Here is a 27239-nt window from a genome sequence, read left to right as displayed (position 1 = left end):
TCTGAGTAATCTAACCTTAGCTAAATTAATAAGAAATATGCCAATTCTGATTCAGATTACAGCAGTTTGCAAGTCTCAAGAACAGTAAAGAAGACCAATATACAAGGGTTACAAACTTGCATTATCATACAAGAAGACAAGTTTTTCAAACACTACCTTAAAACATAACAACAAGACCTTAAACTCATCATCATCATCATCATTTGATCAGATGTTGTTGTAAGCTACAGAGACCAAGTGAGGAACTTTACCATCATCAAAAGGCAAGCTAACATATTCTCTAGCAAACTCTTCAGCTATCTCCCCAACAAGCTCACCATGAACAGCTTTACAATACATATACATCACAGTAGTCGCCACAAGATTATACAACATCAATAGCGTTAGCAACGCGGACGTGATCCAATTCTGTACAAAAAAGAAAGAACCTTTCCACGACTTCCCACCATTCTCATTATCGTTGAGCAGAGCATAGGCGGCTAAGGTACTAATCCAAACGAGAATCGATTCCGTTGAAGCGAAGAAGAAGATAATCGACAAAGAAGCACATTTCATTCCTTTAACCAAGCGTTTACTTGTCTTCAACGGTGTTATACCCCAAGCCGATTCAACAACAACAACAACCCAAGCAAGAATCCAATTCACATAGAGCTTAACCGCAACCGCAATCGAGATAATCGTTACTAGGGTTACGAAACCTTGGAAATACGAAGAGGCGTAATCGAATTCTACACCGGGAATGATCTCAATAAGCTTAACCAACAAGAAAGCTAAAATCCCTGGAATCAGAAAACCCCCTAAAACGATGAGATTCGATGAGGTCAAAGTAGCGAGAAGAGGTAAATTTCACTGCAGATTTCAATGTCACAGGTCTACCATAGAATCCTTGAAACACACTATAAGCGATTGATCCAATAGCTAAGAGATAGAAGACGGTGATAACAACGATGAAACCGATTAGAATTAAGACCTTTGTTTTGGTATCGATGTCATCATCGTTGTTGTGAGTAGCGAGGTTTGATCGGTGATGAGAAGGAAGACGTAAGGGTAAAGTGTGATGAAGACGCTGAGAGGAAGGAGGAAGCGAACGGAGAGATCTAGGAAGTGACGAGAGTGTGCGTTGATGATTCGTTTTGATTCTGATAAGATTATCCAGAGATTCAATGGAGGAGGAGATAGAGATGGAGTCGCCATTGAAGCGTAAGTTAGTAGAAGAAGAATCGAAAGGTTAATGACGATGAATTTACTTATAACGATAAGTATCGATATGATTATCAATCACTTCTCTTTATCTATAAGATAAAAAGGACACATTATTTTTTTCTAAAATATATAGAGAGATTAACTGTGATGGGTAAGAAATTAGGTGTTATTACCAGAACACGACAGAATTTTTTTAATTACTGTTATATTTTCGTGTTTTTTTATTATCCAGCGTGCCCCTACTAAACGTTACCGGAAAAAACGTAATTACAGGGAATGCCACTGCCACGTCAGAATTTGCTGACGTGGATTAAATGAACTCAGCCGGCTGAGTTACGGTATGTTGCGGTTGACTTACGTCAAAAATATATGAGTCATAACAAAACGGCGAAGTATAAGTATAACTCAGCCAGACGTTACGGCTGAGTTGAAAAATGTTGCCTGAGTTATAGTATAACTCAGACAACGGTATGGTTGAGTTAAGGATGTTCGGCCGAGTTATAAGAAGTTATACGATAACCCAGCCAACAATATGGCTGAGTTATGAGAAAAAGGCTGACTTATTTCCTCGACGCGGCCGAGTTATAGTTTTGATTGGCTTAGTTATGGAAAGATGTGACAGCTGAGTTATGGTCGAGTGATATAAATCAGCCGCCAATAGCTGGATTACGATATAACTCAGCCATGTTATGGCTGACTTATTTTTAAAAGATTAATTACTATAATATCATGCAGTTATGGCCGAGTTGTTGAACGTTACGGTTGAGTTAGTTGAGTTACGACATTACACGGCTGACTTAACTTTATTTTTTTTCCTTTTTTAATTACTGTAATAGTATTCATGTTGCGACTGACGTATAGATTTGCTTGATGGCTGAGTTATCAAATGTTCGTTTGGTGGCTTAGTTGCCACCTCATCAATTCAAAACGACGTCGGCTGTAATATTCCATGTCATCATTCCATGTGCATCATCAAAGGATAAAAAAATAGGGTAAAATTTTTTCAACTCGTCTTCTTCACTTGAGTTTTTCACATCACCGGAACTTCTAATTCCTCATCGTTTTCCTCATTTTTCTTCAATTTCTTTCATCTTTCTCCCGATATGGTTGATCTAGTTTTGGTAATTGTTGTTTCCAGGAATTGGGTATAGAAACAAAAATACATATTTAACACTAATGAAAGAGGGTGTAAACTTGTGCAGATAGATGCGAAAACAACGCACGACAAATTTGTGAAGTTGGTGCTCGATGATAAAGTTAGACAAAATGTTGTATCTCTTATTGTTTCACGACAAATTTACATGTCACGGCTGAGTTATATGCTTAAGGGAAGACGAAAGGTTTAGTCAATTTACATGTCACGACTGAGTTATACGTTCCAAGAAAGACGAAAGGTTCGATAAAATTACATTACAGTTGAGTTATATGCTTAAGGAAGAACGAAACGTTCAGTCAATTTACATGTCGCGGCTGAGTTATATGTTCCAGGGAAGACGAAAGGTTCGGTAAAATTACATTACGACTGAGTTATATGTTTAAGGGAAGACATCTATAAATTTACATGTCACGGCTGAGTTATATGTTCAAGGGCAAACGAAAGATGAGTGTAAATTATATGTTACGGCTGAGTTATATGCTTCAGGGAAGACGAAAGGTTCGGTAAATTACATGTCACGGCTGAGTTATCATTTAGGAAAGACGAATGGTTGTGTAAATTATATGTTACGGCTGAGTTACATCACGTTACGGCTGAGTTACATCACTTTACGGCTGATTTATAATACAGATCGGAAAGCAACATTTTTCTGGGGAAGACAATATGAAATTTATTGGCCAAATAACAACAATCAAATTAAGAAACGTAATAATCTGTTTGAGGGATACATAGGAGGAAGACGAAACCATATGAATCAAAACATTGATAGAAGTAGAAATATTTCTAAATAGATCGATTGAGAGGAAAACTAAACGATAGACATATAAAATCAAAGTAAAAGAGTAGTTATTCTTGATTCAACTAAAACCTGTAACAAATCACATAAAATTCCATAGATCTCTTTGATTTGGGTTTCGATTTTTGATGACTTGAAATTCGACACCACCGAAAGAGTTTCGGCCGAAAGAGACGAGATAAGTAGAGAACGGCGATGAAATTAGGGTTCCGTCGACTGAACGAGAGAAGAGAGCGACAGTTTTTTTTTTTTTTTTTTTTTTTTTTTTTTTTTGCGCGGATGAACAGTAAGATGTGCTGAAAAAATGAGAAACTGAAAGTTTTAAGGGAATTTTTGGTTTCGGATGACGTGGATTAGGGTAAATGACATGAACTGATGACATGGATAATCACTGTTTTTTTATTTATTTTTTAATTAGAAACGAATTTAATAATAATATTTAATTAAAACTAATCAAGGGTATTAAGTGTAATTACACAAGTACTGAAAACATACGAATAAAAAAAAAAGATGTGTTCTATTATAGGAATAAACATACAATTGTGTTCTATTCTAGTAATTATTTCAAATATGTATGATGTTTATTTATTACTTCTTCACTAAAATATGGATGATATTTATTTATTATTTTTTCGCTAATTAATTTATTTTCTAACTAAGTAAACTCTATTATATATAGTTCATTTTATTCATTCATTCGTTTATAAGTTACAAAGAAAAGAGAAGAGAAATAGAAAGCAATAAAAAAACTTTTGTTTTGAGTTTTACTCTCTTTAGTTTTTATTATTCTTTTTTATTTTAATCATTTAAAACATGCTTCAAGATATTGTATTTCGGGTAAGGTTGAGTCGGGTCAAATCGGATCGGATCAAACCTATAATAATTTTTTTTGTGTTCTATAAAAACTTTTTGGACCTAATTTTTTTTCTTGTACTGACTGATTTTGTATTTTCTTATCCGATATAAGATATTTGATTATTTTTATTTTTGTGATATTTATCGGAATTTATATGTTCAATGCTGAGAATATTTATTTGCTTTATATCATCAGGCATTTGAGCAAAAAAAAAAATATACAAAATATAATTGAGACATTTGACCAAAAACAAATATATACATAATTTAGACAATTTAGTGAACTATGATATCATTATGTTGTTTGTTTTTTCTTAAAACTGTATCCAAAAATATCATGAAGAGTTGTAGATACGATAAAACTTTTATAAACATATGTTTAAAAAAATATAATTAAGACAATTTAGTGAAATATGATTATAGTGACTTGACTTCATCACTAATTTTTTAATTATATCAAAAGATTTTGGTATTGTTTCATGTGAAGAGTTCTAAACGTAATAATTAACTACTGCTAAAGATCTGCTAAAGATACAAGAAACTATAAACATCAGATATATTGCAATGACCAAGCTTAACATCAAATTCGTGAGTTTGTGTGATGTTTCTTTAAAATGATTGTGGCGTACGTATCGAGTTGCCATTTTTTACATGAGACGTATAGTCTCAATATAGATTGATCCAAAATTTACTATTTTTTAGTCTTAATTAACTTAGATAAGATATTTTAATGGTTATATGTCCTCTGTTCTAAACACAATCTACTAGGCATCAATCAACATTGTTGTATAAGCTACGTGTCTTCAAGGTTGAGTCAGTGAGGAATATTTTGGCTGAAACCAAATCTGGTTTATTGTTATATTTGACATGATTTTGAAGTGTTGTGTAATAATTTTAGTATTGCTCTCCGTAATCTCCAAATACATAGTGTGATCATGTTTACTCACTCTAGTTCTTTGCCATTCTCATGACCTAATTTTTTTTATTACCAATGACTAACTTAGTGTGATCATGTTTTTACTCACTCTATTTCTTTTTTTGTTAAAGGGGTTTCTTGCATTAGAATTAAAAGAAATCAAAGTTTACATAGGAGCCTTAAACCATAGACTTAAAACAGAACATAAGAAGGGAGGAGGCAAGCACAAATGCTAGATAAGGAGAGAAGAAATTAAGAATTGCCGAGAGAACGTATGCATCCGGTTCCCATTCCAGTTCCAATGCGTTTTTGATCCTCCAAAAGTGTTGTTTGCCATTATCTCCTTTCATATTTGTAATCCACAGATAGTCATTTCCATTGATCATACTAATATCTTCAAGACATGACGCCTGAGAAAGAATACTAAGTTTGATGACTCGAAACATCTCTGTGTGAAGATTATAGGCAAGAACCATCTTATTTTGAGTGCGACAATAAACCCATCCCTTTGCACATATTGTTCCTTCTTCATCTATGTGTAAATCATGATCATAAGGCGTATAATCTATCACCTACCTCCATTTCTTGACCTCAAAGTCGAAAACCTCGCATGATGAGATGTTGTTACTTTTGTCATCATGTAACCAAACTAGTTTGTACGTTCCTGTAACATTGTCTTTACCAAATCCTAGGAAAGGGAACACCTTTGGAAGTGGCATCTTATTGTCCAAATACTTTAGCTGAGTCATGGAAAGAGGGAGGTTTTGAGACCGTCGCATAGATGGGTTTGTCACAATAATTGGACTTATCAAAATGTCGTGGTCCAAGATGCAGACAAGCCCGTCGCAACTACCCATAACTCTGACACGTTCCTTGAATCGATGTTGGATGTGATGAACCGGGCCTTCTTCGACAGCTCTAGTAGAAGACCACTCAAACCTCATAGTCTTCATATCAAGACTCTCACACTCGCTTTCATAGATTAAGAGAAATTTGGGTTCTTGGGTTTCCTAATAAAGTCAAAATCTCTCCTTGAAAGACTTCGACTCTATCGTACACCTCCAGTGTTTAGACACGCTTTGAAATCCAATTAGGGTTTTCACGGGAAGTCTCACCATTATTTCTTCTAACACAATGTTATTGATGAGTATCATCTCAATATATATGATGGATTTGTCTCTGTCAAACTACGAATTACAAACCCTAAATCCTGCAAGGGTCACACCTTTTTACCACGCAAAACAATGTCCTGAATATAAAGTCCAAATAATATATTTAAGCCCATCAATTTTATTATCATATGATATAATTTTATCATCATTTCCACGTATATGATTGAGTAAAAATGTAGGAAAATCCGTTGAGTTCAAACAAAATATTGTTTTAAGGATCACCCTTTTTTATATATTATCTTGTAATTTTAAATATTGTAGTATAAGATAGAAAATCTATATACATTTACTGAATAACGATAGATCGTAGAGAATTAGATCGTTCATTACTATGTGAAATAGAAGTAGTAGAAGAAGATGGAAGTTCTTGTGATGTCGGCGAAACATTTCTTATCTCTTGTGCTTCATTGTCCATAAAGACAAAGTCTACTCGACCTTGAGGTGATATCAGAGTAGTAGCAGCAGCAATAGGAAGGTTTGGTTCCTCTGCTGCTTTTCGGAAGCTAAGTTTTTCAGAAACTTTTGAAGCTGAAAAGGATAAAAGATAAATTAAGAGCAGAACTATACAAAGGATTATATATATGTAATGTGATATATAATAAAATAAAACACAAAGAGAAGGTACCGATATATGTTAACCATTCATGCAATATTCTTGGAACCATTTTCACCTTTAAGTTTTTATCTAAATTATGAATGTAGAGAAGACGTTGTATAAGAAAAGTTTGGAACATAAGTTAATGATATAATAATATAATCATGCATGGAATTTAATTCTGATCATACCCATGCACAGCACGAAATAATAAACATGCGTATAAGTATTAATTTTAATTAAATTAATTAACATGTTGATTGTTTAAAATTTCATTTACAATTAATCTGTTTATTAAATATGAATATATATATATATATATATATATCAGCTGAAAGTACTTTGAAGTTTATATTACTACTAAAATATTTATAGATTTATTTTAAAATTTATAAATAAGAAAATCATTAATTTTGAATATAAAAATACGAGAGTGTAGAAACCAATAGTGTCATTATCATTCTATTAGATATTTTGTTCTCAACTAGCAAATGAAAATATTTTGAACACAACAACAACAAAAAAAAAACAGAACATTATCCAAATTATGAACAGAGCAGAGGCAGAGCAAGAAGAAGAATTCAGTGAATGGGTAGTTGTTATACAAACCTCACCCAAATCCCCACGTACTGACGCATCTACCCCTCCAAACTCACCGATATTACAACCAAGCCACCGCCGTGAAAATCCAACGATCAACGACGATGATGAAGATTCTGTTGTCCCCTCCACCGTGAATCTTTGGCTTCCGTGGCGAGTGATTGAGACTACCAAGAAGCGATTAATCAAGAACTCAGTGTGCATCTTTCAGGCCGTCGAAAGGGTGCGTTGTAGTTACCTAACTCGTAAAAGGGTATTTTGGTCATTAACAATCATTGGAGGCTTCTCGTTGGTCTTGAGCCTTGTTTATGTGAAGCTCGTGAGATGGTGGAGACGGCTACATGAAGAGAAACTGAGATTTCTGCTTCTTCTCCTCAGAGAGAAAGATCAGGTTTGTGTTAACTAATTCTGAGCTTATAGAGCTATAGTAATCTTAAGAAAGTTTTTTTTATTGGAAATTATGTGATTTTGTAGAGAATAAAGGAACTTATGGTTGAAATTGGGAGATTGAACGAGTTGTTATCATCACGACGCAGAGTTCGAGTGGTTCGAATCGTGTAACGAGACGAGTGTATATATGTATGTATTAGAAGAGCATTTGCTATGTGTTGTGTGATTATTATACAGACATATATAGTTTCACGTGTATGTAAGAAGATATACAAATATCAAAGAGAAATAGAGTGGGATACAGTTTATGCTTGATGTATTGTTCTGTTTTATATATGTTGCTTCATGTTTGATTAAAAAAACTAAAATGTTATGAAGTTTTTTGAGTGTCAAAATGCATAAGATATTGCATTTGGAACAATCAGGTCACAAGCTCGAATTCCGAGTCGATGGAGAAATACATGAAGGTTTTTTGAGTGTCAAAATGCATAAGATATTGCATTTGGCAATAAGACATTATCTTTTGAAGGGAGATTAAAAATGATTTTTTGGTCATACACAACACCATTAAGTTATGATGTTCTGTTTTGACACTACCTAAACGCTCTCTGAGAGACCTTGAAGCTTCTGTTACCTTTAAAGTAGAGTCATTTCCAATAGTCGCATGCAAGATTAAAGTTGATTGTCAGAGGGGAGGCAGAAAAAGGAGTATTGGGTCTAAGAGGCACCGCAAGAAGGAATGCGGTCTTTATATGCTGATATGCATATGCTCTTTGGGTAGCTTGGATTCACAAGTTGTTGTTTAGGAGACGATCCTTTTGGCCTAAAAAACCAGAGGTTATTAATTAGTTATAGATTTGGAGATCTCTACTTTGCACCGTGATATGACAATGCAATTTAGCAAATGCCACTAAAGAGAGTTGTGACCAGCATATTTCTAATTTTTTTTTTTTTTGGTCATGGGACCAAATCCTTAGGTATCGCGTGTAAAACATAAACATTTTCATTTTATGAATACTTACATTCTTAGGAAGGAAAACAAAAATTCTAAGTGTGTAGTTTCATTCAATCTTGCAGCCTATCCTCTTAAGGAAGTTTCGCCATACATTACGTTAAAGTATGTGAAAACAAAGAAAGCAAGACTTCACTTTGGATGATGCAAAATGTTAGAAAACAACAAAAACATGATGCAAAATGTTAGAAAACAAATCTTATAAAATAGTATTACAAATTTGCTAAAATTATATATATGGGTGTCAGGGTGTGAAAACAATTGTATAAAGTAGGGCTGGGCGTTCGGTTTTTCGGTTCGGTTTTTTCGGTTTTACGGTTTTTCGGTTTTACGGTTTTTCGGTTGTAAGAAAAGTGAAACCATATAAAAACCATATGAAATTCGGTTTGGTTACGGGTTGGTTTTAACTTTTTTTTGGTTTTAGAAAAATTAAAACCATTTAAAAACCATATGTATTTTGGTTCGGATCAGTTCCGGTATGGTTACGTTTTTTTCCGGTTTTTTCATGTTTTTACCAAAATAACAGCAATTGTATAGAGTTAGTAAGTTACAATAAAACCAATACATATGCCAATTGGCAATTAAGGGATTATGAGATCTATTTTTAGCAAAAGTGCCAATTGGCAATTAAGGGATTATGGTTTACGAGTAAAGGAGACGAAGAAAAGGGACGAGATCACGTTTTTTCTTCTTTAAAAGATAAAAATAGTTTAATATGGCAACTCTTAGCTGACGTAAGTACGTCACCCATGGGGCCGTCTTTAATATAAAAATAGTGTAGGAATTTGTTTTTTTCTGTGGAGGCTTATGATGATGTGGAGGCTTATGATTTATATGTGAATTTCGTTTTTTTCTGAAATTTTTTTTTTTATTCATTTTCTTTCATAGTCTTTTTACTATTTTAGCTAACTACCTATATTTTTCAGGAGTGATTAATTTTGCAGGTTCTTCGTGATTATGCGATATAATTTTGCATTAATTTTGTAATCTTATATTTTTATATATTTATTTTTAATTTTACAATTATTTTTTCTTTAATAGTATCAATATCGATCTCTCCATTAAAAACAAATTTATTACTAATATCATAAAAATTCTCAAACAATAAATAAATATTAAAATTAATACTAAAAAGTTGTTCTTAGTGAAAAATTTATGTACATGCTTTTAGTGATGACGTTATTGGATCTGCTCGACGACTACGCTCGTATTTGTAATTTGTTTAATTATTTTAATAAAAAAGGAGACTATTCTCCAGATTATTTATTTATTTTCGTGTTTTGTCTCCAGATTCCGATGGATTCGTACTATAGTGTTTTTAATGCAGACGTCATGTTGCAAATAAGACACTTTTTGGTGTTTAAATAACAGCGCATGTGTTCAATTTCATAGGTATCTCCCAAGTCCGAACGATGACATTCTTCTCTCCCACTCAGGTGTTTTTGAACTACAGGGGAGAACAACTGCGTCGCAGCTTCGTGAGCCACCTCATTGATGCCTTTGAAAGGAATGAGATCAACTTCTTCGTAGACAAATACGAACAGAGAGGCAAAGACCTCAAAAATCTCTTTCTTAGGATCCAAGAGTCGAAGATCGCGCTTGCCATCTTCTCAACCAGGTTTGTACTATTCTTTCAAATTATTCAGAAGATTCAAGAAAATTAATCATCCTTATTTTGATTTCAGATACACGGAGTCAAGCTGGTGTATGGATGAGTTGGTGAAGATAAAGAAACTTGCTGATAAAAGAAAGCTCCATGTCATTCCAATTTTCTACAAGGTGAAGGTAGAAGACGTTCGAAAACAGACAGGTGAGTTTGGTGACAACTTCTGGACGCTGGCAAAGGTTTCAAGTGGTGATCAGATCAAGAAATGGAAAGAAGCCTTGGAATGTATCCCCAACAAGATGGGTTTGTCGTTGGGAGACAAGAGGTACTTATCCACTTACATTCACTAAATCTTCTTCTTCTTTTTGTATAGAATAAGTTATATATTCTTTTTTTGGCAGTGATGAAGCAGATTTCATCAAGGAAGTTGTTAAGGCGGTTCAGTGTGTTGTAGCAACGATTGGACTTGAGGAAGAAGAGAATCATTTTGGGAAAAAGAAGAGAAAGGATTGCAAATGTGAGCTTCCTGATTTGAAGAAAAGCAGAACCAAAAAGTTGTGACGTAAGAAAATGTTTTGCAATTTGTATGGATATGGACTCTCCTTTCTAGTTGTGTTTTTTATTGAAGGGACATTAATTTTCTCTATGTGTTGCTTATTAATTTTTAACATATTCAGATTAATCAATTAATTAAGGTCTTATATCATCACCATTCTCCGTTTCTCCTGTACCACAAACATTATATTACAATAAAAAACAAAATCCAACTTCCTCATTTGCTTTTTTTAAGTTTGTGTTATATGTTGCTAAAATACAATCTAGTGTGAAATGATTTGTTACAATTTCCTCATTTTCTTTTTTAAGTTTGTGTTATATATTCATTATTCACTGACGACATCCAAAGTTGAATCCAACGGTAATCAAAAAGATAGACTACAATCTTCTGAGCCTCTGTTTTTGGATATGTGACTTTTAGTGATCTTTTGTAAATCCTAAAAAGTTAATACTTTAGAATATTTTTCTAATACTTTTGTTTGTCGAGTTTGGTCATCTTGATTTATTTATGTTTAACCACACTTTTGTCATATATGATGATGATGCGTCAATAGACTTTGCCGCATAAAGACTTTGCCCTGATGTCTTATAGTGAGTGAAGAAGGGTGGGAATAAAAGTCTTATAGTGAGTGATGTAAGGAGTTTTATAAAAGTGTTTATTTCCACCCGCATAAAAGTTTGATAGCGAGTGATGTAAGGAGTTTTATAAAATTGTTACTCACTATCAAAAGTTTTTTTTTTTTTCTTTTAACATCACTCGCACACTTATCCTTTTATAGCATTGCAGTTTTATCACTCGCACAACTTGAAATGACTAACTGATTTAATTAATATAGTTAGATTTTACTAATTAATGGTTATAATGAAATTTCACCATTTTGTTTGATTGTACGGTTCAAATTCACAAGAAATCGTTTTAAATTACAGTTCAAATGTTTTATTTCTAATTGTTATTTTATTACAATATTGTTAAGAGATCGATTTAAACTTATGTTAATCGTGAAAATATTATTTTTATTTGTATATATATTTACTTTCACGTACATATATGTATATATATATATATATATATTAGGTAAAACCCGACTAAATAAGCAGATTTAAAAAATAATTATAAATTTTTACCGATAATATTTAAAATCTAAATAATAATTTCTTTTTTAACAATATTTTACTTTATATAATAAGATCGCTGTTATCCGGATCACTAAAACTTCAACTAAGTCGCTTTAGAAGTAGGAGTTATTCCGTTAAGGCTGCTTTTAAAGAAGGATTGAAGAATATTAGAAGGATTAGATTTTGTAACACTCAGAACTTTGATTCTGCTTTTAGTGAAAATCTCATAGATATGCCAAGAACTCTCGATCACAATTCATAGTCGAGAAGAAACTTAAAATGATATTTTTCTATTTTCTTCTTTGCGAGTGAGCAGCGAGAGAGAATCAATTCAAAGAGTACTTCAGTAAAATATAAAATTTGATCGTAGATTAATTAACATACGATCTTTTATTGTTTGAGGAATTAAAATCGAAACATACTCAAGAGAAGTCATAAGAATGAAAGATGAGATATATAGAGAGCCAAATGAACCTTTTTTGCATAATGGATTATCAAACTCACAAAATGTATGGTTTAAGCTTAACTTTTTTGTTAAAGTCGGGCATAAAGACAATTGTGTTGGTGAAAAAACAGTTTTTTCTCTCGCCATAGACGATTTCTCTAAAGCCACCGGTTCACAGAAAAACCGATGTCAATTCCAAATCAGACTTGGGTCACGCCTTTGGGGCCATTCGTGGTTTGGTTCATTTCTCATTTTTTTGGGATTTCAGTGATTAATATGATAGAGTCATCCCACATCCGTTGCCACTCCCATCTTATAATGTTGATTCGATGGAATCATGTTGTCTTTCTTCATAGAAAGTTTGTTTCCGGTGTGCTTGTTCATTGCCGGTGGAATTTCCGGGTAATGTACTCTTACCCAATGGTATGGAGTTTCTACATTGGTTTTTGATCCCGAAATCAATGGAGGAATCAATCTACTTGATGGAATCAGAATTCTAGATCGAATTGAATTTCTTATGACGCTAACATTGTCTAAAGATGGTGATGTTTACTCATTACCATGGTTGGAATATTTGCTCTCGTCTATTGATTCTATGGGATGTGGAGTATATGGTTCTAAAATTAAGGTGGCAACTTTCTTTGAGGATGATGATGTTGACTACTTTTCATGGACGGAAGCCTCTCTCTTTTACCGGTTGGAGATTGTTTTGTTCAATTGAATTGTCTTTGGTATAAACCCAAAGAAGACACGAGCGTGACGGGAAGGAAGATGGCCTCAAGTGACCGTGATAGTGATGTTCTCTCTTTCTCTGGGTTGGAAAATTTAACTGCAATGAAAGGAGAAATCAAGATCACAAATAGGCAACGATGCGTTAGGTGTTTCCAGCATATCATATGGAGTTTCAAAAGACAAGAAGCAGAATCATATCAAGCAACAATTCAGGTTTTTCTTTTAACTAAAGTAATGCGAAAAGTATTTTGGAGTTTCATCTATATGGTGATAGCCAATTACGAGTATGTAAAGGAGGGACGTAACAGATTTATCTGTTAGCCTGTAAGGCTTCCGATCGGCAAGCATGGTCAATTCCACTTCTTTATCGAAATTGTTTTCAATTTCTTTTATTTGTGTCAATGGTTGTATATGAGTGGTTTATATATCTTGTAAAACTTTTTATGATGTAATAGATTTGATTGCCGGAAAAAAAAAAAAAAAAAAGCTTAACTTTTATTCATTATGAGACATGAACTAGAGTATATGGCTGTTGTTCCTGGAGCATATCAAGGAAACTTAAAAGACAGATAACTACCAACCCAAAACTCAAACACGAAATTGAGAGACACCAAAAATCATCACAAGAATTTGCTTTCTCTTTGCCTTAAATAAAATATGAAATCAGTTGTATACCCAAAGCTATATATATAGCTCTCTAATGGTCTTATGATCAGCAAATGAGTATGTGTGTGCATGTCTACTACTTAGATGAGTTTCTTTTTCTCAAAGAAAGTTTTCAAGTGCCAGAATTGTAGACCAGCCACCGATAAACAAACCACAAGCGACCCGAAACTCAACCACGCCATCTTCGAGTTTGTGGATCTATTCAGTTCTTGCATTTCCTCTTCCCTACTCCCACAAAACCAAAACACAATAACAAGTATTAATTAACCTCATCATATATCTCTCTCTCTTCCGACCAAACAAAAACTAAGGCTTAAAAGGTTTGTTCTTTGTCTGTTACCTTTCACGAAGATAATACATCTCCTCATGTATGGAAATAACAGTATCCATCAAGGTCTTAACCTGATACTCCATCATCTACAAAAACAACATCAAAGATCCAACAACAACTAGGTTTAGTAAATAAACTTTTAAAATCCACAAACTCTCTACACTATCTTCTCTCATTTTCACATTCAAAACCAGACAAAACCCTAGCTCCTAGCTTACATGCTCAAATTTCATCAAACCAAACACAAACTAAAAAAACCACTTACATCAACTTGACTCTTCTTAGCCACATTGGTCCACTCCTTAGAGTGAACACCAGTCTTCCAATCAAAATCAATAGTCAACGTGGTCTCCGGCTTATAATCAATGGCAGTGATGCACGCTACGTAACTCCCATTTTCATAAGCAGTAAACGAGAACTGACCAGCCTCTACCTTATCGGCTTCGTGCAAATTCTTCCCTTGTGGTGGCATCACCTACAATAACCACAAGATAACAAATAATGTTTTAAAAAAAAATCTATCAATTGTGAGATTTGCGATGAAATCTATACCTTGACGATGATCTTGTGAGAATCAGGAAGAGGATGATTATCTTCGTTAGGGTTTACGATGAAGTATTTACCAATGGACATGGCGTTTTCGTGAATCTCCTCTCCGATACATTTCGTTTTCGAAGACTTTAGTTCGTAACGCATTGATAGTGTCCTAGGAGATAACAACGCAATGATCAAAAGCAAAATCGAGCTTCGACAAAGATCCATGGCGTCACCAGAAAAGAGAAGAGAGAGAGAGAAAGAGATAAAATCTTGCAGTAGTCAATGTTTTTTTGCCGTTTAGGGTAAGACAAAAGAGAGTCAAAGACGTTCTTTGCACACGTGTAATTATTTAATTGGTGAAGACACGTTGACAAGTCTTCTTTGTCATGAGCATATTATGGGCTTTGTATATGGAACTGGGCTTAGTTTTGTAATGAACTTTCACTTGGCACAATATTTGGGCTTACATAGATTAATATATCCGAAATTTAAATTTTAAATTTTCAATATAGGTCCGAACATTCATATTTCATATCGGATTAGGTTAGAATTTTTTTGTATTTGGATAATTCGGATGAAAAAGTTTATTAACCATTCGGATTATATGACTATTCGGATTTGTATGGATTTCAAATCAGTTTTTGAGAAAAAAAAACTAAAAAATTGTTTAATTTTAATCAAAAATCGTTTAATTTTACTAAAATTTGGTTTAATTTTGCAAAACAAAGTAAAATTATAACAAATAGAACTAAAAGAAATTTGGATATTAAGGTTATAGCGAATATTTTTGTTATTTAGTATTTTTTGGGTATAAATTATAACTAAATATCACTAATATTTTAAGATATATAATTTTATTTCGGATTACAGATATCCATTCGGTTTTCGGTTCGGATTGAATTCAGTTCGGGGAATTTGGGTAGAAGAATTCATCATCTGTTTGGGTTTTGTGACTATTCGGTTCGGTTTCGGAACCGGATTTTTTGGATCGGTTTTTAGATTTCGGATTTTATGCCCAGCCATATATATATTTTTTTATAAGCTACAGAGATGATGATGATGATGATCCAAAAGAGAGATAAAGATGAGATCAATCTGTTGGGATTTTCAAGTTTTTCTAATTTTGAAAAATACCATCTTTGCAAAAATTTCGATTGTTTTCGAATAATCTTATATAAAAGTAGGTGTATTTCTTAAGAAAAATTCAATTTTCTCACGGGAAAAGAAACATAAACATATAGAAAAAAAACAAAACTTCGTACGGTCGTATCTGTATTTTTTGTCCGCACTTGTTTCGGTCACTAATTTCATAATTTCGGAGAAAAAAATCCACAAAAGTTTCAAACTTTTGGCAAATTAAGCGGTTTTTGTTAGGTTTTAATTATTTTTTCCGATGATGAAGCGGCGATGAGTGTCGTCGTCGGAGATAGATCGGAGAGTACTCTGATGCGGAGTGACTATAAAGCTCCTCCGAGTCAAGCTATTCCCAAAGCTCGATTACAAGTTTGGTTCTTTAGAGTTTGTTCTTGCATTTTGGTTTGGACTTGTTTGATTCAGCTCTTTTGGCATTCCCAAATCTTCACTGGTTTAACCAATCACATTTCTAGATTCTCTCTCCCGGTTCAGTCAGTTCCATTACCTCCTCCTCTTCCTCCAAGTTAGTTTTGTTGTTTTCTTCATTGGGTTTTGTTTTGGTTATTGAGAATTTGAGAGATTGAAGGAAAGTTTGAATTTTTTTTTTTGCAGGGAATTACACAAGTAATGGAATTTTACTAGTGTCCTGTAATGGCGGTTTGAATCAAATGCGTGCAGCGGTTCGTGTAACTCTCTCTCATTTGCTGAATTTAGGGTTTTGCAATATCTTGATGCTTGTTTTGTTTCAGATTTGTGATATGGTGACTGTTGCTAGGCTATTGAATTTGACTCTTGTTGTTCCTGAGCTTGATAAAAAATCATTCTGGGCTGATACAAGGTATATGTTTGTGTCTCATGTCAATGATCCTACAAGATTTGTTTGTAGTTTAAAGCATTCTTTTGTTTCTTCCTTTTACAGTGACTTTGAGGACATTTTTGATATAAAGCATTTCATTGATTCGTTAAGAGATGAAGTTAGGATCATAAGGAGACTTCCTAAACGGTATAGTAAGAAGTATGGATTCAAATTGTTCGAAATGCCGCCTGTGAGCTGGTCCAACGACAAATATTACTTGCAACAGGTTTATTTGCAAGTTTCTTTGGTGTTCTGTTTTGCCTCTATGTGATGAATCTGAAATGCTTATGATTGATCGGATTTTTTTGTTTGTTTCAGGTATTGCCGCGGTTTAGTAAACGTAAAGTTATACATTTCGTTCGGAGTGATACGCGATTGGCGAACAATGGTCTTTCTCTTGACCTTCAAAGGCTGAGATGCCGAGTGAATTTCCAAGGACTGAGATTCACTCCACGGATTGAGGCTTTGGGATCAAAGTTAGTTCGGATTCTTCAACAAAGAGGGTCTTTTGTGGCTTTGCATTTGAGATATGAGATGGACATGTTGGCTTTCTCTGGTTGCACTCATGGTTGTACCGATGAAGAAGCTGAAGAACTCAAAAAGATGAGGTGAAACTATTATTTTAGCTGGATGCTCTCATCTTTTATAAAATTTTGATTTCATGGTTCACTTCTGTGTTCTAGGTATGCATATCCATGGTGGAGAGAGAAAGAGATAGTTTCAGAAGAAAGGAGAGTGCAAGGACTGTGTCCTTTGACACCGGAGGAGGCGGTTTTGGTTCTTAAAGCATTGGGGTTTCAAAAGGATACACAGATATACATTGCAGCTGGTGAGATTTTTGGTGGTGCAAAGAGATTAGCCCTTCTAAAGGAATCATTTCCACGAATTGTAAGTTTTATCACTTTCAACATTACGCACTTTGGAAACGATTTGGTGATGATGGTGACTTGTTGGTTTTTCAGGTGAAAAAGGAAATGCTATTAGATCCAACAGAATTGCAACAGTTTCAGAACCATTCATCTCAAATGGCAGCTCTAGATTTCATAGTATCTGTAGCCAGCAACACTTTTATTCCTACCTATTATGGAAACATGGCAAAAGTTGTCGAAGGTCATCGGAGGTATTATGAAAATCTGATTCAAGCTAATTCCCAGCAAGATTCTTGAAATGAACATCTTTTTGCAGGTACCTTGGGTTTAAGAAAACAATCTTGCTAGACCGGAAGAGACTTGTGGAGCTTTTAGACTTGCATAACAACAAAACGCTCTCTTGGGATCAGTTTGCAGTAGCTGTCAAGGATGCCCATCAAGGACGACGAATGGGAGAACCAACACATCGGAAAGTTATCTCCGTTAGACCGAAGGAAGAAGATTACTTCTATGCCAATCCTCAAGAATGTATCAGTTAAAATGATATAGATCACTAACCACTAGAGCAGGATTTGATTAGTTCTTGTTTCTTTCTTTGTTTATAGACCTTTTTCAGTTTCTGTAAAGTAAGATGAAGCTAAAAAGATTGTGTCATCGTTGTACCAAGAATTGGTATGATAATAAAATCAGGTTTAGTTACATTATCACATGGTTTTCAAGAAGATGATTTGCTAGCTAACCAAACCGGGAAACTTGTATCTATCAACTGGCCTGAGATTTTAAGAAACTTGCGGCTACTAGTTGGTGTACTCCGAGGCACTGAGATACTCGCCATGCTCCTCAAAGTATTCGATCATACGTTTGAGAAACGCATCACTGCTCACTGTCTCTGTATCGCAGACGATACAACACTGTCTTCTAGAGCGAGTAACAGCCACATTCATTCGTCTTTGGTCCTTTAAGAATCCAACTTCTTTCTTCGAGTTTGATCGGACCATGGAAATGATGATAGCTTCTTTTTCTCGACCTTGGAAACCATCCACTGTAGAGATCTCCATGTCCTTTAGCTTTTCCTCTTTGCCCCTCAGAATCCTAAGCAGCATAACCTGAGCAGCGTAAGGCGTAATAATTCCAATATCAGAAGGTTGAACTCCACTCTCCATTAGTCTTTTGGCATGTGCCATTGCAACCTCTGCTTCACCTTCATTATAGGTGCTCTCTTCCTCATCTTTCTTCTCTTCCATGTCACACCCAGCGGTATCCACTAAGAGTAGAGTCGCCTCTGTTGAAGAAGATTTTGTTACATTCTCCAAGTCAAAAAGCATGTGTGAGGCAACACTTGAATGCGCTGTTATCTTGTTGTCGTAAAGCTCTTTGGATGACCAGTTCATTATAAGCTCATGCATACGATACTGGACAGTAAGCATGGACTTGATCTCATCTCCATAAAGATCCGCTAGTCGTTCAAAGAGTGTTCTCCCTAATCCTTTCCTTTCAGCTTCAGCACTTTGGATTGTAGGTGGGAGTTGGAGATGGTCTCCTGCAAGTATACATCTTGAACCCTTTAGCAAAGCTATCCAACATGCTACCTCAAGAGCCTGTGCTCCTTCATCAATGATCACCAAGTCAAAAGTTCTATTATCGAGCTTTCGTGTTAATGCACCAGTCAAAGTTGTGAGAATTACATCAGCATTCTTGATCACGTCTGATACAGCTAATTGCTGCCTTTTACGCTCTTCCTTGCCCAGAGTTCGAAGCTCCTTCTGGATTAGTCTCCTTGTGTTTTTATCTTTCGCTTTCAACAACTTCCCGTTTAAGGCCTTCATTTCCTTTCTAATATCATTCGCTAGACCGCTGTTATCTCCCTTTAGGACCTGAGCATCTAGAGCACTATCCAGCACTTGAGGTAAAAGCCGTGCAGGATGTCCCACCCTCACCAGCTTAACTTTATGTGGAACAAGTCTCTCAACAATATTATCAACTGCAATATTCGAAGCTGCACAAGCAAGAATCTTTGAACCACGTTTAACTTCTTGCAAGACTATTTCCACCACCGTTGTTGTCTTCCCAGTACCAGGAGGACCATGTAGCAAAAACACATCCTTTGAGGATAAAGCCTTTGTAATCGCATCTTTCTGCGATTGATCAAGGTTCTTGTTAAAAGGCGTAAAGGACTTAACATCCTTCTTAGACACTGATGGTTGTCTCTCACCAAACAAGACAGGCACTAAATCAGAAGCAGGTCCTCTTAACACACCTTTACTCAGCTGTATCAACGTATCTTTCATCCTACGATACGTCACCTCATTCGCAAGTTTCTCCAACCTAAGAGACGTGTTTAACCCTTCTTCAGGTACCTCATCAAACACAACAGTAATCGAAGAATCCTTTAACCGGTAAACAACTCCTTGCGCAAGAGGAGACGAACCAAGATCAGATTTGTTGAGTTTCAAAACAACAACATCATGGTTACCAAACTTGTGAGCAGGAAGCACATCTCCTTTGTTGGATTGAAACTCAATAAGAGATTTACCCATTAGACCTGTTTGAACATCAACACATTTCAAATTGAGAATCGTTGTGCCTTTCTTCTGAGCAGTTTCAATGTTCCTTGAAGCACCGGAGGTTAAAGACATTGAGATCTCAGCTTCTTTCTCCATGTCTATAAGTGGAGCCATTGTTGACACAAAAGCTTCAAGAGACATCTTCCTCGCCATTTGCAAGCGTTAATTTCTCTGAAAGTGAAAATACATGATTTCAATTGTAATGAGTTTAGTACACATTTGAGCGATACTATACAAAACAACAACTATTGAGATTCTAAATTACGAAACCGAAGCGAAACTCAGAGGAATCCGAATTGATATTAATCTAGCCGGAGAGATAAATGATGTCGTAATGATTCTACTTACCAGAAGAAGGATTTGTTCTTCTCGGTTGAGATTGAAAGATGAAGAACAAAACCCTAGAAATCACCGACGAGGAAGACGAAGTGAGAAATGGTTGTGGAAATTGGAAGATGAAGAAGAACTCAAGAAGATGGTAACGAGCACACGCATTTGTCTCTCAAACTCTTCTCAAGCGTTACGTTATAATGGGCTTAGATTTTATCATATAATTGGGCTTTAACGTTTCGTTTAGGCCCATTTTAAATGTTTTTTTTCTTCATATATGTCCCTATTTTAAATGTTTTTTTTCTTCATATATGTCAGTTTTGGATCAGTTTTGGTGTCCATTTAATTTCAGCAAAATAAACTTGTGCAAGACATTTCTTTTACCAAAATAAAAGTTGGAATTTTATATCATTTTAATTTTTGACAGAGATTACTAGAAACTGATTAAAGTACGCTACAGAAAAATAAAAACAACATTGCTACTCAAAATATTTTGAATCAATTTTGAGCGAATATGGCTAAGTTGCGATAAGAAACACTGATTCCGAAATCACAAAGCCCGAGAATTTGCGTGGTTACCACAATATTGAAGCACTACAATCATCATCGTTGTTGCCACGAGCATATCTATTCGAAATCAGTCCTCAACACCTCGTCATAGAAACCATATCATATAAGACGTGGTCATCGTTTTTGCATGTTGCCAAGACATGCAAACTTGTTTCCTTTTTCCGAACAAGAAAACATATTATATAAAACGTACAAAAATTAATTTGATCGTATATAAGTTTTTTGCGGGTTGTACATTATATATTTATATTTACTCATAATTAGTAGAAAAGAGTACATTTGGTTGCCAACGAAAACATACTTTTTTCTCTTTTCTACTAATAATAATGAAAGTACAACTTTTCTCTGCTTGACTTGTCCACAATGGCCAATGGGTAGTGTTGTACTAAATAATATTGTGAAGACTTTGTTAGAATGATAAACGGCATAATGTATAGAGATGGATTCAAAACTCGAATATTTCAATTGTTTTCTATTGAAAGTGTAGACTAGCCTTTGCAATATATAATATACACATCTACAAAGACTGCAGGTTACAGCGACACATAACATTGATTAATGACTTGGTAAACGTACTAACATCTAATTCAAATTGAGACATTTTAACAATCATGTGGTTTTAATATTAAAATGGATACTAAGAAAAGATATATAGATTGAAACTTCGATTAATATATCATTGATCATTTCTTTCCACATTATCGGTAATATCTCTCTACTCATATGCTCTATTGATATTGCATCATTCGAGCGACAAATTTACAAGTGGCTCAATTTCTTGTGAAATAATGTTTTATACTAATATTTAATGTACAAAATAAGATAACCTTTCACAAAAATAACGACCATGTCGTATTGTCCAGCTAACAATTTATTTTTAAACTAAATTCCTATACGATTAATTGGTCATAAGTCATTACACTTGCTTCTGTTTCTGTATATATAAACTTCCTTTTTGTATTTCTTTCGGACACAACAAAGAAAGAGGAAGATGAAGTTTGGTAAAGAATTGTCGTCACAAATGGTACAAGAGTGGCAACAAGCTTACGTAAACTACGATTATCTCAAAACCCTTCTCAAAGAAATCATCAAACTCAAAGAAAAAACCAACCCTCCTCCACCTCCACATCATGCCGTCCCCGGTGAAGGAATTAGTCGGAAAATGACTCTATACCGAGCATTTAGCGGTCTTGTCCAAACGCCGGGAAAGAAAAGACAAAGCTCTCGTCAATCCAACTATTCTTCGGAAATAGACATAGAAGAAGGTAATCTCAAGTTTCATATAGTTTTTTAACTTAATACTAAAATGGTAATGAGTGCATTAGTCCATGTTTTTAATGTATTTATGTAAGTTTGTTTGCATTTCCTATGTGGGATTCCTAATAGGTAAAGCTCCAATACTTGTTAGCAAATCGACTCATGGATTAGAGACAACATTTCTAATGACGGCAGAGGAAGGAGGAGAGTATGAATTGGTATTTTTCCGGCGACTCGACGATGAGTTTAATAGAGTTGAAAAATTCTATAAAGAGAAAGTTGAAGAAGTAATGAAGGATGCAATTATGCTTAATAAGCAAATGGATGCTCTTATTGCGTTTAGGGTTAAGGTGGAGAATCCTGTTGGGTGGGGATGGGAGGAACGGACGGTGGAGATGACTCGTTTGGCCTCCGATATCGCGACTTCGACTGCGGCTATCGCTGCTTCTACACCCGCCAGAACCCGAACCAGTAAGACAATTAAAGCAGTTAATTCTGTATTTTAACATACATAACTAAAACAGTTGCAACTTGAGATTCTCCCTAACACTACATATTTACAATTTGAATAGATCAAACTTGACTTTAATTTATGTGACAACAATTAGTCTCCGTCAATTTATGACCGTTTCTAATGTTTCTTTTTAAATATTTTTTCTTCAAAAATCAGTTTTTAAATCACATTTAAATTACTAACCATAAATACTCTCTATGGATGTTCAAGAAAACGATGTGTTAAGCAGCGTCTAAAATGTCTAATTTGATTTAAGCGATTTTAGACGATTTAAGCGTTTTTAACATAAATCTTATAAATATAAGATCATACATAAAAATATCTATTAGAGAAATAAAAATATTAAGTCTTAAACAAAAATTAGATCAAAGATTTATTTAGTTTATACCAACCAATAGAAACTAAATAGAGCTATGTGTATGGACATAAAACTTAGTTCGAAACTGAAAAAATTATATTAAAACGAAATTTTAAGCGAGTTTAAGATGTCAAGACGATTGTTTAGGTGTCGTTTGAGTGTTTAGCATTTAGTCGGGGTCTATACAGTTGTTTTTTTTTTTGTAATTTGGTTTTAATTAGAGTTCAAAAGAGTCATTCTTGTAGAATATTGTTTACATAAGTGATGTGATACGGTTCGGAACGTATTTTCCGTGCCGAATTATTCGCTTTTATATTTGCGCAATGAAAATTAAAGATGAAGAAAAATTTGTGAACTCATTTTTCACAATCGTAGACGGCTTTTAAGTATAAACTTCTTTTTCAGTAAAAATGATATACTAAAAAGAAAAAATTGATCTCACTAAAAAATTCCGGTTTATAAAAGCTATCATCGTAACCGGATCGCCAATTTGAAATTGATGAATTTATATATCTCCCGCGCGTTTGGTTACAGTGAATCCTCGAGCTCAAGCTCACATGGAGGCAATTCAAGAAGGAAGCTTCAGCAGAGAAAACGAAGACGAAGATCACGGCTCCGTCCGCGGAGCAACCGGCGACGTGAAAACGAGCAGCTTGAACACGATGAGAGGTGCGAGGCCAGCACCAATCGAAGTTCTAGATCACATTAAGATCAACAACACTAAAGCAACACCTAGATCCACCATTAAAGGCGTTCTCAATTCCTCAAGCCAAAACGAGATCATATTCAATAGACAGAATCTAAACGAAGTCGAAGAGAAACTCAAATTCGCCTTCGTCGAGTTTTACCAGAAGCTTCGTCTCCTCAAAAGCTACAGTTTTTTGAACGTGTTGGCGTTTTCGAAGATATTGAAGAAGTATGATAAGGTAAAGATTTGGTTTAAAGTTTGAGATTTTTGATTTTGAGGTTGTTTTGAAGTATGACTGAAAGGTGTTCGATGAAATGCCAAACACAGATAACTTCGAGAAATGCTTCAAAGTCTTACATGAAAATGGTTGATAATTCGTACCTTGGAAGCTCTGATGAGGTAAACTTGACTAGTTTAGTAACTCCATTGATTCCTCTGTTTTGGACTCCTCTGTTTTTGACCTGCTCCTATATTGCAGCTTATGAAACTCATACAACGTGTTGAATCCACATTCATAAAGCATTTTGCGAATGGTCATAGAAGAAAGGGAATGAACATTTTACGACCTCAGATGAAAAGAGAGAAACACCGAGTTACATTCTCCACCGGTAGAATCATATTATATTCAGTATGTTGGTTAATGTTTTGCTAGTGCTTTTGGTGTTTATGAGGAATTTGGGTTTCAGGGTTCTCTGCTGGTTGTATATTTTCTCTTATCGTGGCTCTTGTTGCCATCATACGCACCCGGAAAACCATGCCGGAGGCAGAGCATAATACTTACATGAATACTATGTTCCCTCTCTATAGGTAAAGCTTAGTTTGCCTCTTGTACAAATCTTATTTTGAGGTGAATCTTTTGTTTAGACGCACTCTCTCTGCCTTCTCTGTTGTTTCTGCAGCTTGTTCGGGTTCATCGTGCTTCACATAACTATGTATGCTATTGATATATACTATTGGAAGCGTTATCGAGTAAATTATGCCTTCATATTTGGGTGCAAGCAAGGAACTGAACTTGGTTACAGACAAGTTCTATTTCTTGGATTCACCATTGGAACGTTTGCGTTGCTTTGTGTTCTTGGAAATCTTGATATGGAAGTAAACCCCAAAACCAAAAATTTCAAACCATTAACCGAACTTCTTCCTCTTTTCCTTCTTGTTGTAAGTTTCGTAAATCCAAATATTTAAGCTTTTTTTTGTGCCAACTCAGCTATATGATGGCACTAACTCTATATGATGTTTGTTTTAGGCTCTGTTTGTAGTTTTAATCATGCCATTCCATTTTCTCTACCGCTCAACTCGGTTCTTCTTCCTCACATGTCTGTTACACTGTCTTGCTGCTCCTCTTTACAAGGTAAAAGACTTAAATTTAGCGGCTTATCAATGTTGATAATCTTGTATGGTTACTAATGCTTTCTCAATGTAGGTAACGTTACCCGATTTCTTCTTAGGAGATCAATTAACTAGCCAAGTACAAGCTCTTCGAAGCATCAACTTCTACATATGCTACTATGGTTGGGGAGACTTCAAAAAAAGACAAAACACCTGCGAAGCCTCAGAAATCTACATATATTCCTTATACATTGTTGCATCACTCCCATATCTTTCCCGTCTTCTTCAGGTACTAAAGTTTCTTCAAAAGACACATACATCTCTAGAGCAATTCGATAATATTATCTCTGTTGTTCAATTGGTGCAGTGCATGCGACGGATGATTGAGGAAAGAAGCCTTGATCAAGGATACAACGGAGTCAAGTACTTGTTGACAGTCATAGCTGTTTCTTTAAGAACAGCCTATGGTTATGAAGTAAAAAACACGAAGAATCCTACATCACACCTTAAAGTGTTAGCTGGTTCTTCCTCGATTCTTGCTGCTGTTTTCTGTACATACTGGGACTTTGTTCATGATTGGGGACTTCTGAACAAAACATCTAAAAACCGATGGCTTCGGGATAAACTTCTCATCCCACAGAAAAAAGTATACTTCATCGCAATGGTAAGCCGCATTTAAAACATCTTCGATTATATAATCTCCAAACCATAGAAAAAACAACTGAATTCTTGAAAACTAAACTTCAGATCTTGAACGTTGTGTTGAGATTCGCGTGGTTGCAAACGATACTGAACTTCGAATTCGAGTTCTTGCACAAGCAGACAACGCTTGCGGTTGTGGCTAGTCTTGAGATTATGCGCCGTGGGATGTGGAATTTCTTCAGGTTTACTTACTATACACATTGTTACTTTGGTTTCTTATTCACCGTTTTTTCTATCATGGGTTTTTGAAAGTCTTCTTTATAAAAACAGGGTAGAGAATGAGCATTTGAATAATGTTGGGAAGTTCCGAGCTTTCAAATCAGTTCCATTACCGTTCAACTACGACGAAGACGATGAAAAGGACGACTAAATGTTGGCAGAAGAACGTTTTAACTTTTTCTTATACATGTGAACATAAAAATGAAGTTTGTAACAAATTGTTAGCGTCTAGTGTTTACACAAAACCAATAGAAATGTGAACACTTTGACTAACCAGTACAATGCAGTGTATACCGATTTTCTATGGTAAGTAGGCCTTCGTGATATTCCAATGAGCTCAAGTCATTACTATAATCGGCTTTAGATGTAAAGCCGCATATAAAGGGGGCGTCTCAAACGTGTCTGACGAATCGACGGAAGTGAGTTAAGTGACTAAGGAATAAAATAACCGTCGATGTTAATAAAAAGTCACGATGAAAATATTTAAACAAAAAGTTGCGATAAAAAGACAATAACCAGAAAACAAACTTCAATATTAACGGAAAGTTACGATGAAAACTGAAAAGATACGAACAAAAAAGGAACTGCCAATATTTTCACAGAAAATTGCAATATAGGAAAGTTGCAATAAAAAACATTAGCGAGGAAAAATAACCGTCAATATTTTTACGAAAAGTTGTGATAAAAAGATACTAACGGAAAAAATAACTGTTAATGTTGACGAAAAGTTACAATGAAAATATAAAAACAAAAAGTTGCAATAAAAATACACTAACGAAAAAATAACCGTCAATGTTAACGGAAAGTTACGATGAAACGACATGAACGAAAATAATAATCGTCAATATTTTTACGGTAAGTTGCGATTAAAAACACAAACGTTCAGAGTAAAAAACATTTCTTGATATTGTTATTATTAGTAAATTATTCTTTTTTTTATATTAACATTTAATATGGTAGTGTATTCTTTAATATGAAATATTATTTGTTACAATAATTTGTGGACGAAATCAAATTTTAAAACACCTTATAAAACTTGCTAAACCTAATCACACTTTTTAAAAGTGCCTAATAACACTTCATAATATACTTAAAACAGTGAAAACATTGTCTTTCAGATGATAAACTCTTTTAAAAGTAGTAAACCTAATAGCACTTTCTAAAGG

At 34.6% G+C, this 27239-nt stretch overlaps 8 protein-coding genes and 1 pseudogene across 12 annotated transcripts; 5 read left to right on the top strand and 4 right to left on the bottom strand.

Moving 5' to 3' along the window:
• Positions 1 to 207: 207 nt before the first annotated feature.
• AT2G03330 (uncharacterized protein) lies at positions 208 to 5870 on the bottom strand (the record flags this gene model as incomplete). The annotated part of the gene is made up of 3 exons (NM_126384.1): positions 208 to 797; positions 898 to 1097; positions 5503 to 5870. 3 exons carry the CDS (start codon positions 5868 to 5870, stop codon positions 208 to 210), a joined length of 1158 nt encoding a protein of 385 aa, NP_178432.1.
• A 514-nt stretch (positions 5871 to 6384) lies between these two features.
• Positions 6385 to 6788, bottom strand: AT2G03320 (uncharacterized protein; the record flags this gene model as incomplete). 2 transcript variants are annotated; one of them, NM_001335176.1, is made up of 2 exons in its annotated part: positions 6724 to 6788; positions 6385 to 6626 (listed from the first exon to the last, which is right to left on the bottom strand). In NM_001335176.1, the coding sequence occupies exons 1-2, from the start codon at positions 6761 to 6763 to the stop codon at positions 6385 to 6387; spliced, it is 282 nt and encodes a 93-aa protein (NP_001318191.1). In that variant the 5' UTR covers positions 6764 to 6788. The 2 variants fall into 2 exon arrangements, with proteins under 2 accessions (NP_001318191.1, NP_001324006.1); NM_001335177.1 differs by having other exon boundaries at positions 6738 to 6775.
• A 355-nt stretch (positions 6789 to 7143) lies between these two features.
• Positions 7144 to 8074, top strand: AT2G03310 (uncharacterized protein). Its single transcript, NM_126382.3, has 2 exons — positions 7144 to 7684; positions 7768 to 8074. Exons 1-2 carry the CDS (start codon positions 7241 to 7243, stop codon positions 7852 to 7854), a joined length of 531 nt encoding a protein of 176 aa, NP_178430.2. The 5' UTR covers positions 7144 to 7240; the 3' UTR covers positions 7855 to 8074.
• A 2033-nt stretch (positions 8075 to 10107) lies between these two features.
• Positions 10108 to 10862, top strand: AT2G03300 (Toll-Interleukin-Resistance (TIR) domain family protein; the record flags this gene model as incomplete). Its single annotated transcript, NM_126381.1, has 3 exons — positions 10108 to 10313; positions 10381 to 10626; positions 10703 to 10862. 3 exons carry the CDS (start codon positions 10108 to 10110, stop codon positions 10860 to 10862), a joined length of 612 nt encoding a protein of 203 aa, NP_178429.1.
• Positions 10863 to 12588: 1726 nt separating this feature from the next.
• Positions 12589 to 13601, top strand: AT2G03291 (annotated as a pseudogene). Its single transcript has one exon.
• Positions 13602 to 13641: 40 nt separating this feature from the next.
• Positions 13642 to 14924, bottom strand: AT2G03290 (emp24/gp25L/p24 family/GOLD family protein). The gene is made up of 4 exons (NM_126380.5): positions 14699 to 14924; positions 14412 to 14621; positions 14156 to 14232; positions 13642 to 14040 (listed from the first exon to the last, which is right to left on the bottom strand). Exons 1-4 carry the CDS (start codon positions 14906 to 14908, stop codon positions 13896 to 13898), a joined length of 642 nt encoding a protein of 213 aa, NP_178428.3. The 5' UTR covers positions 14909 to 14924; the 3' UTR covers positions 13642 to 13895.
• A 950-nt stretch (positions 14925 to 15874) lies between these two features.
• On the top strand, positions 15875 to 18242 carry AT2G03280 (O-fucosyltransferase family protein). 2 transcript variants are annotated; one of them, NM_126379.4, is made up of 8 exons: positions 15875 to 16340; positions 16430 to 16497; positions 16567 to 16655; positions 16737 to 16899; positions 16992 to 17281; positions 17357 to 17561; positions 17636 to 17793; positions 17859 to 18242. In NM_126379.4, the coding sequence occupies exons 1-8, from the start codon at positions 16091 to 16093 to the stop codon at positions 18079 to 18081; spliced, it is 1446 nt and encodes a 481-aa protein (NP_178427.2). In that variant the 5' UTR covers positions 15875 to 16090; the 3' UTR covers positions 18082 to 18242. The 2 variants fall into 2 exon arrangements, with proteins under 2 accessions (NP_178427.2, NP_001030963.1); NM_001035886.3 differs by having other exon boundaries at positions 16567 to 16899.
• AT2G03270 (DNA-binding protein) lies at positions 18202 to 20582 on the bottom strand. The gene is made up of 2 exons (NM_126378.4): positions 20455 to 20582; positions 18202 to 20277 (listed from the first exon to the last, which is right to left on the bottom strand). The coding sequence occupies exon 2, from the start codon at positions 20257 to 20259 to the stop codon at positions 18340 to 18342; it is 1920 nt and encodes a 639-aa protein (NP_565299.1). The 5' UTR covers positions 20260 to 20277; positions 20455 to 20582; the 3' UTR covers positions 18202 to 18339.
• A 1415-nt stretch (positions 20583 to 21997) lies between these two features.
• On the top strand, positions 21998 to 26396 carry AT2G03260 (EXS (ERD1/XPR1/SYG1) family protein; the record flags this gene model as incomplete). 2 transcript variants are annotated; one of them, NM_126377.2, is made up of 12 exons in its annotated part: positions 21998 to 22271; positions 22393 to 22734; positions 23670 to 24061; positions 24151 to 24222; positions 24302 to 24431; positions 24510 to 24630; positions 24723 to 24981; positions 25070 to 25174; positions 25247 to 25441; positions 25520 to 25816; positions 25900 to 26036; positions 26125 to 26396. In NM_126377.2, the coding sequence occupies 12 exons, from the start codon at positions 21998 to 22000 to the stop codon at positions 26222 to 26224; spliced, it is 2424 nt and encodes an 807-aa protein (NP_178425.2). In that variant the 3' UTR covers positions 26225 to 26396. The 2 variants fall into 2 exon arrangements, with proteins under 2 accessions (NP_178425.2, NP_001324493.1); NM_001335175.1 differs by lacking the exons at positions 21998 to 22271; positions 22393 to 22734 and having other exon boundaries at positions 23637 to 24061.
• Positions 26397 to 27239: the final 843 nt, after the last annotated feature.

The sequence above is a fragment of the Arabidopsis thaliana genome, chromosome 2 (genome assembly GCF_000001735.4).
Source record: "Arabidopsis thaliana chromosome 2, partial sequence".
Taxonomy (NCBI): Eukaryota; Viridiplantae; Streptophyta; class Magnoliopsida; order Brassicales; family Brassicaceae; genus Arabidopsis; species Arabidopsis thaliana.
Note: the sequence above shows the minus strand (reverse complement) of the source record. Positions and strands in the feature narration are given on the sequence as shown.

Bases quoted from the DNA above. Each gene is read 5' to 3' on its own strand.
- AT2G03270 (NM_126378.4), bottom strand. From the start codon at position 20,259: ATGGCGAGGAAGATGTCTCTTGAAGCTTTTGTGTCAACAATGGCTCCA.
- AT2G03280 (NM_001035886.3), top strand. From the start codon at position 16,091: ATGAGTGTCGTCGTCGGAGATAGATCGGAGAGTACTCTGATGCGGAGT. The intron at 16,900-16,991 runs GTTTATTTGCAA...TGTTTGTTTCAG, and splicing joins ACAAATATTACTTGCAACAG to GTATTGCCGCGGTTTAGTAA. The intron at 17,794-17,858 runs GTATTATGAAAA...ATCTTTTTGCAG, and splicing joins GTTGTCGAAGGTCATCGGAG to GTACCTTGGGTTTAAGAAAA.
- AT2G03310 (NM_126382.3), top strand. From the start codon at position 7,241: ATGAACAGAGCAGAGGCAGAGCAAGAAGAAGAATTCAGTGAATGGGTA. The intron at 7,685-7,767 runs GTTTGTGTTAAC...GTGATTTTGTAG, and splicing joins TCCTCAGAGAGAAAGATCAG to AGAATAAAGGAACTTATGGT.
- AT2G03290 (NM_126380.5), bottom strand. From the start codon at position 14,908: ATGGATCTTTGTCGAAGCTCGATTTTGCTTTTGATCATTGCGTTGTTA. The intron at 14,622-14,698 runs GTATAGATTTCA...TGGTTATTGTAG, and splicing joins CTCACAAGATCATCGTCAAG to GTGATGCCACCACAAGGGAA. The intron at 14,233-14,411 runs GTAAGTGGTTTT...TTGTTTTTGTAG, and splicing joins CTAAGAAGAGTCAAGTTGAT to ATGATGGAGTATCAGGTTAA.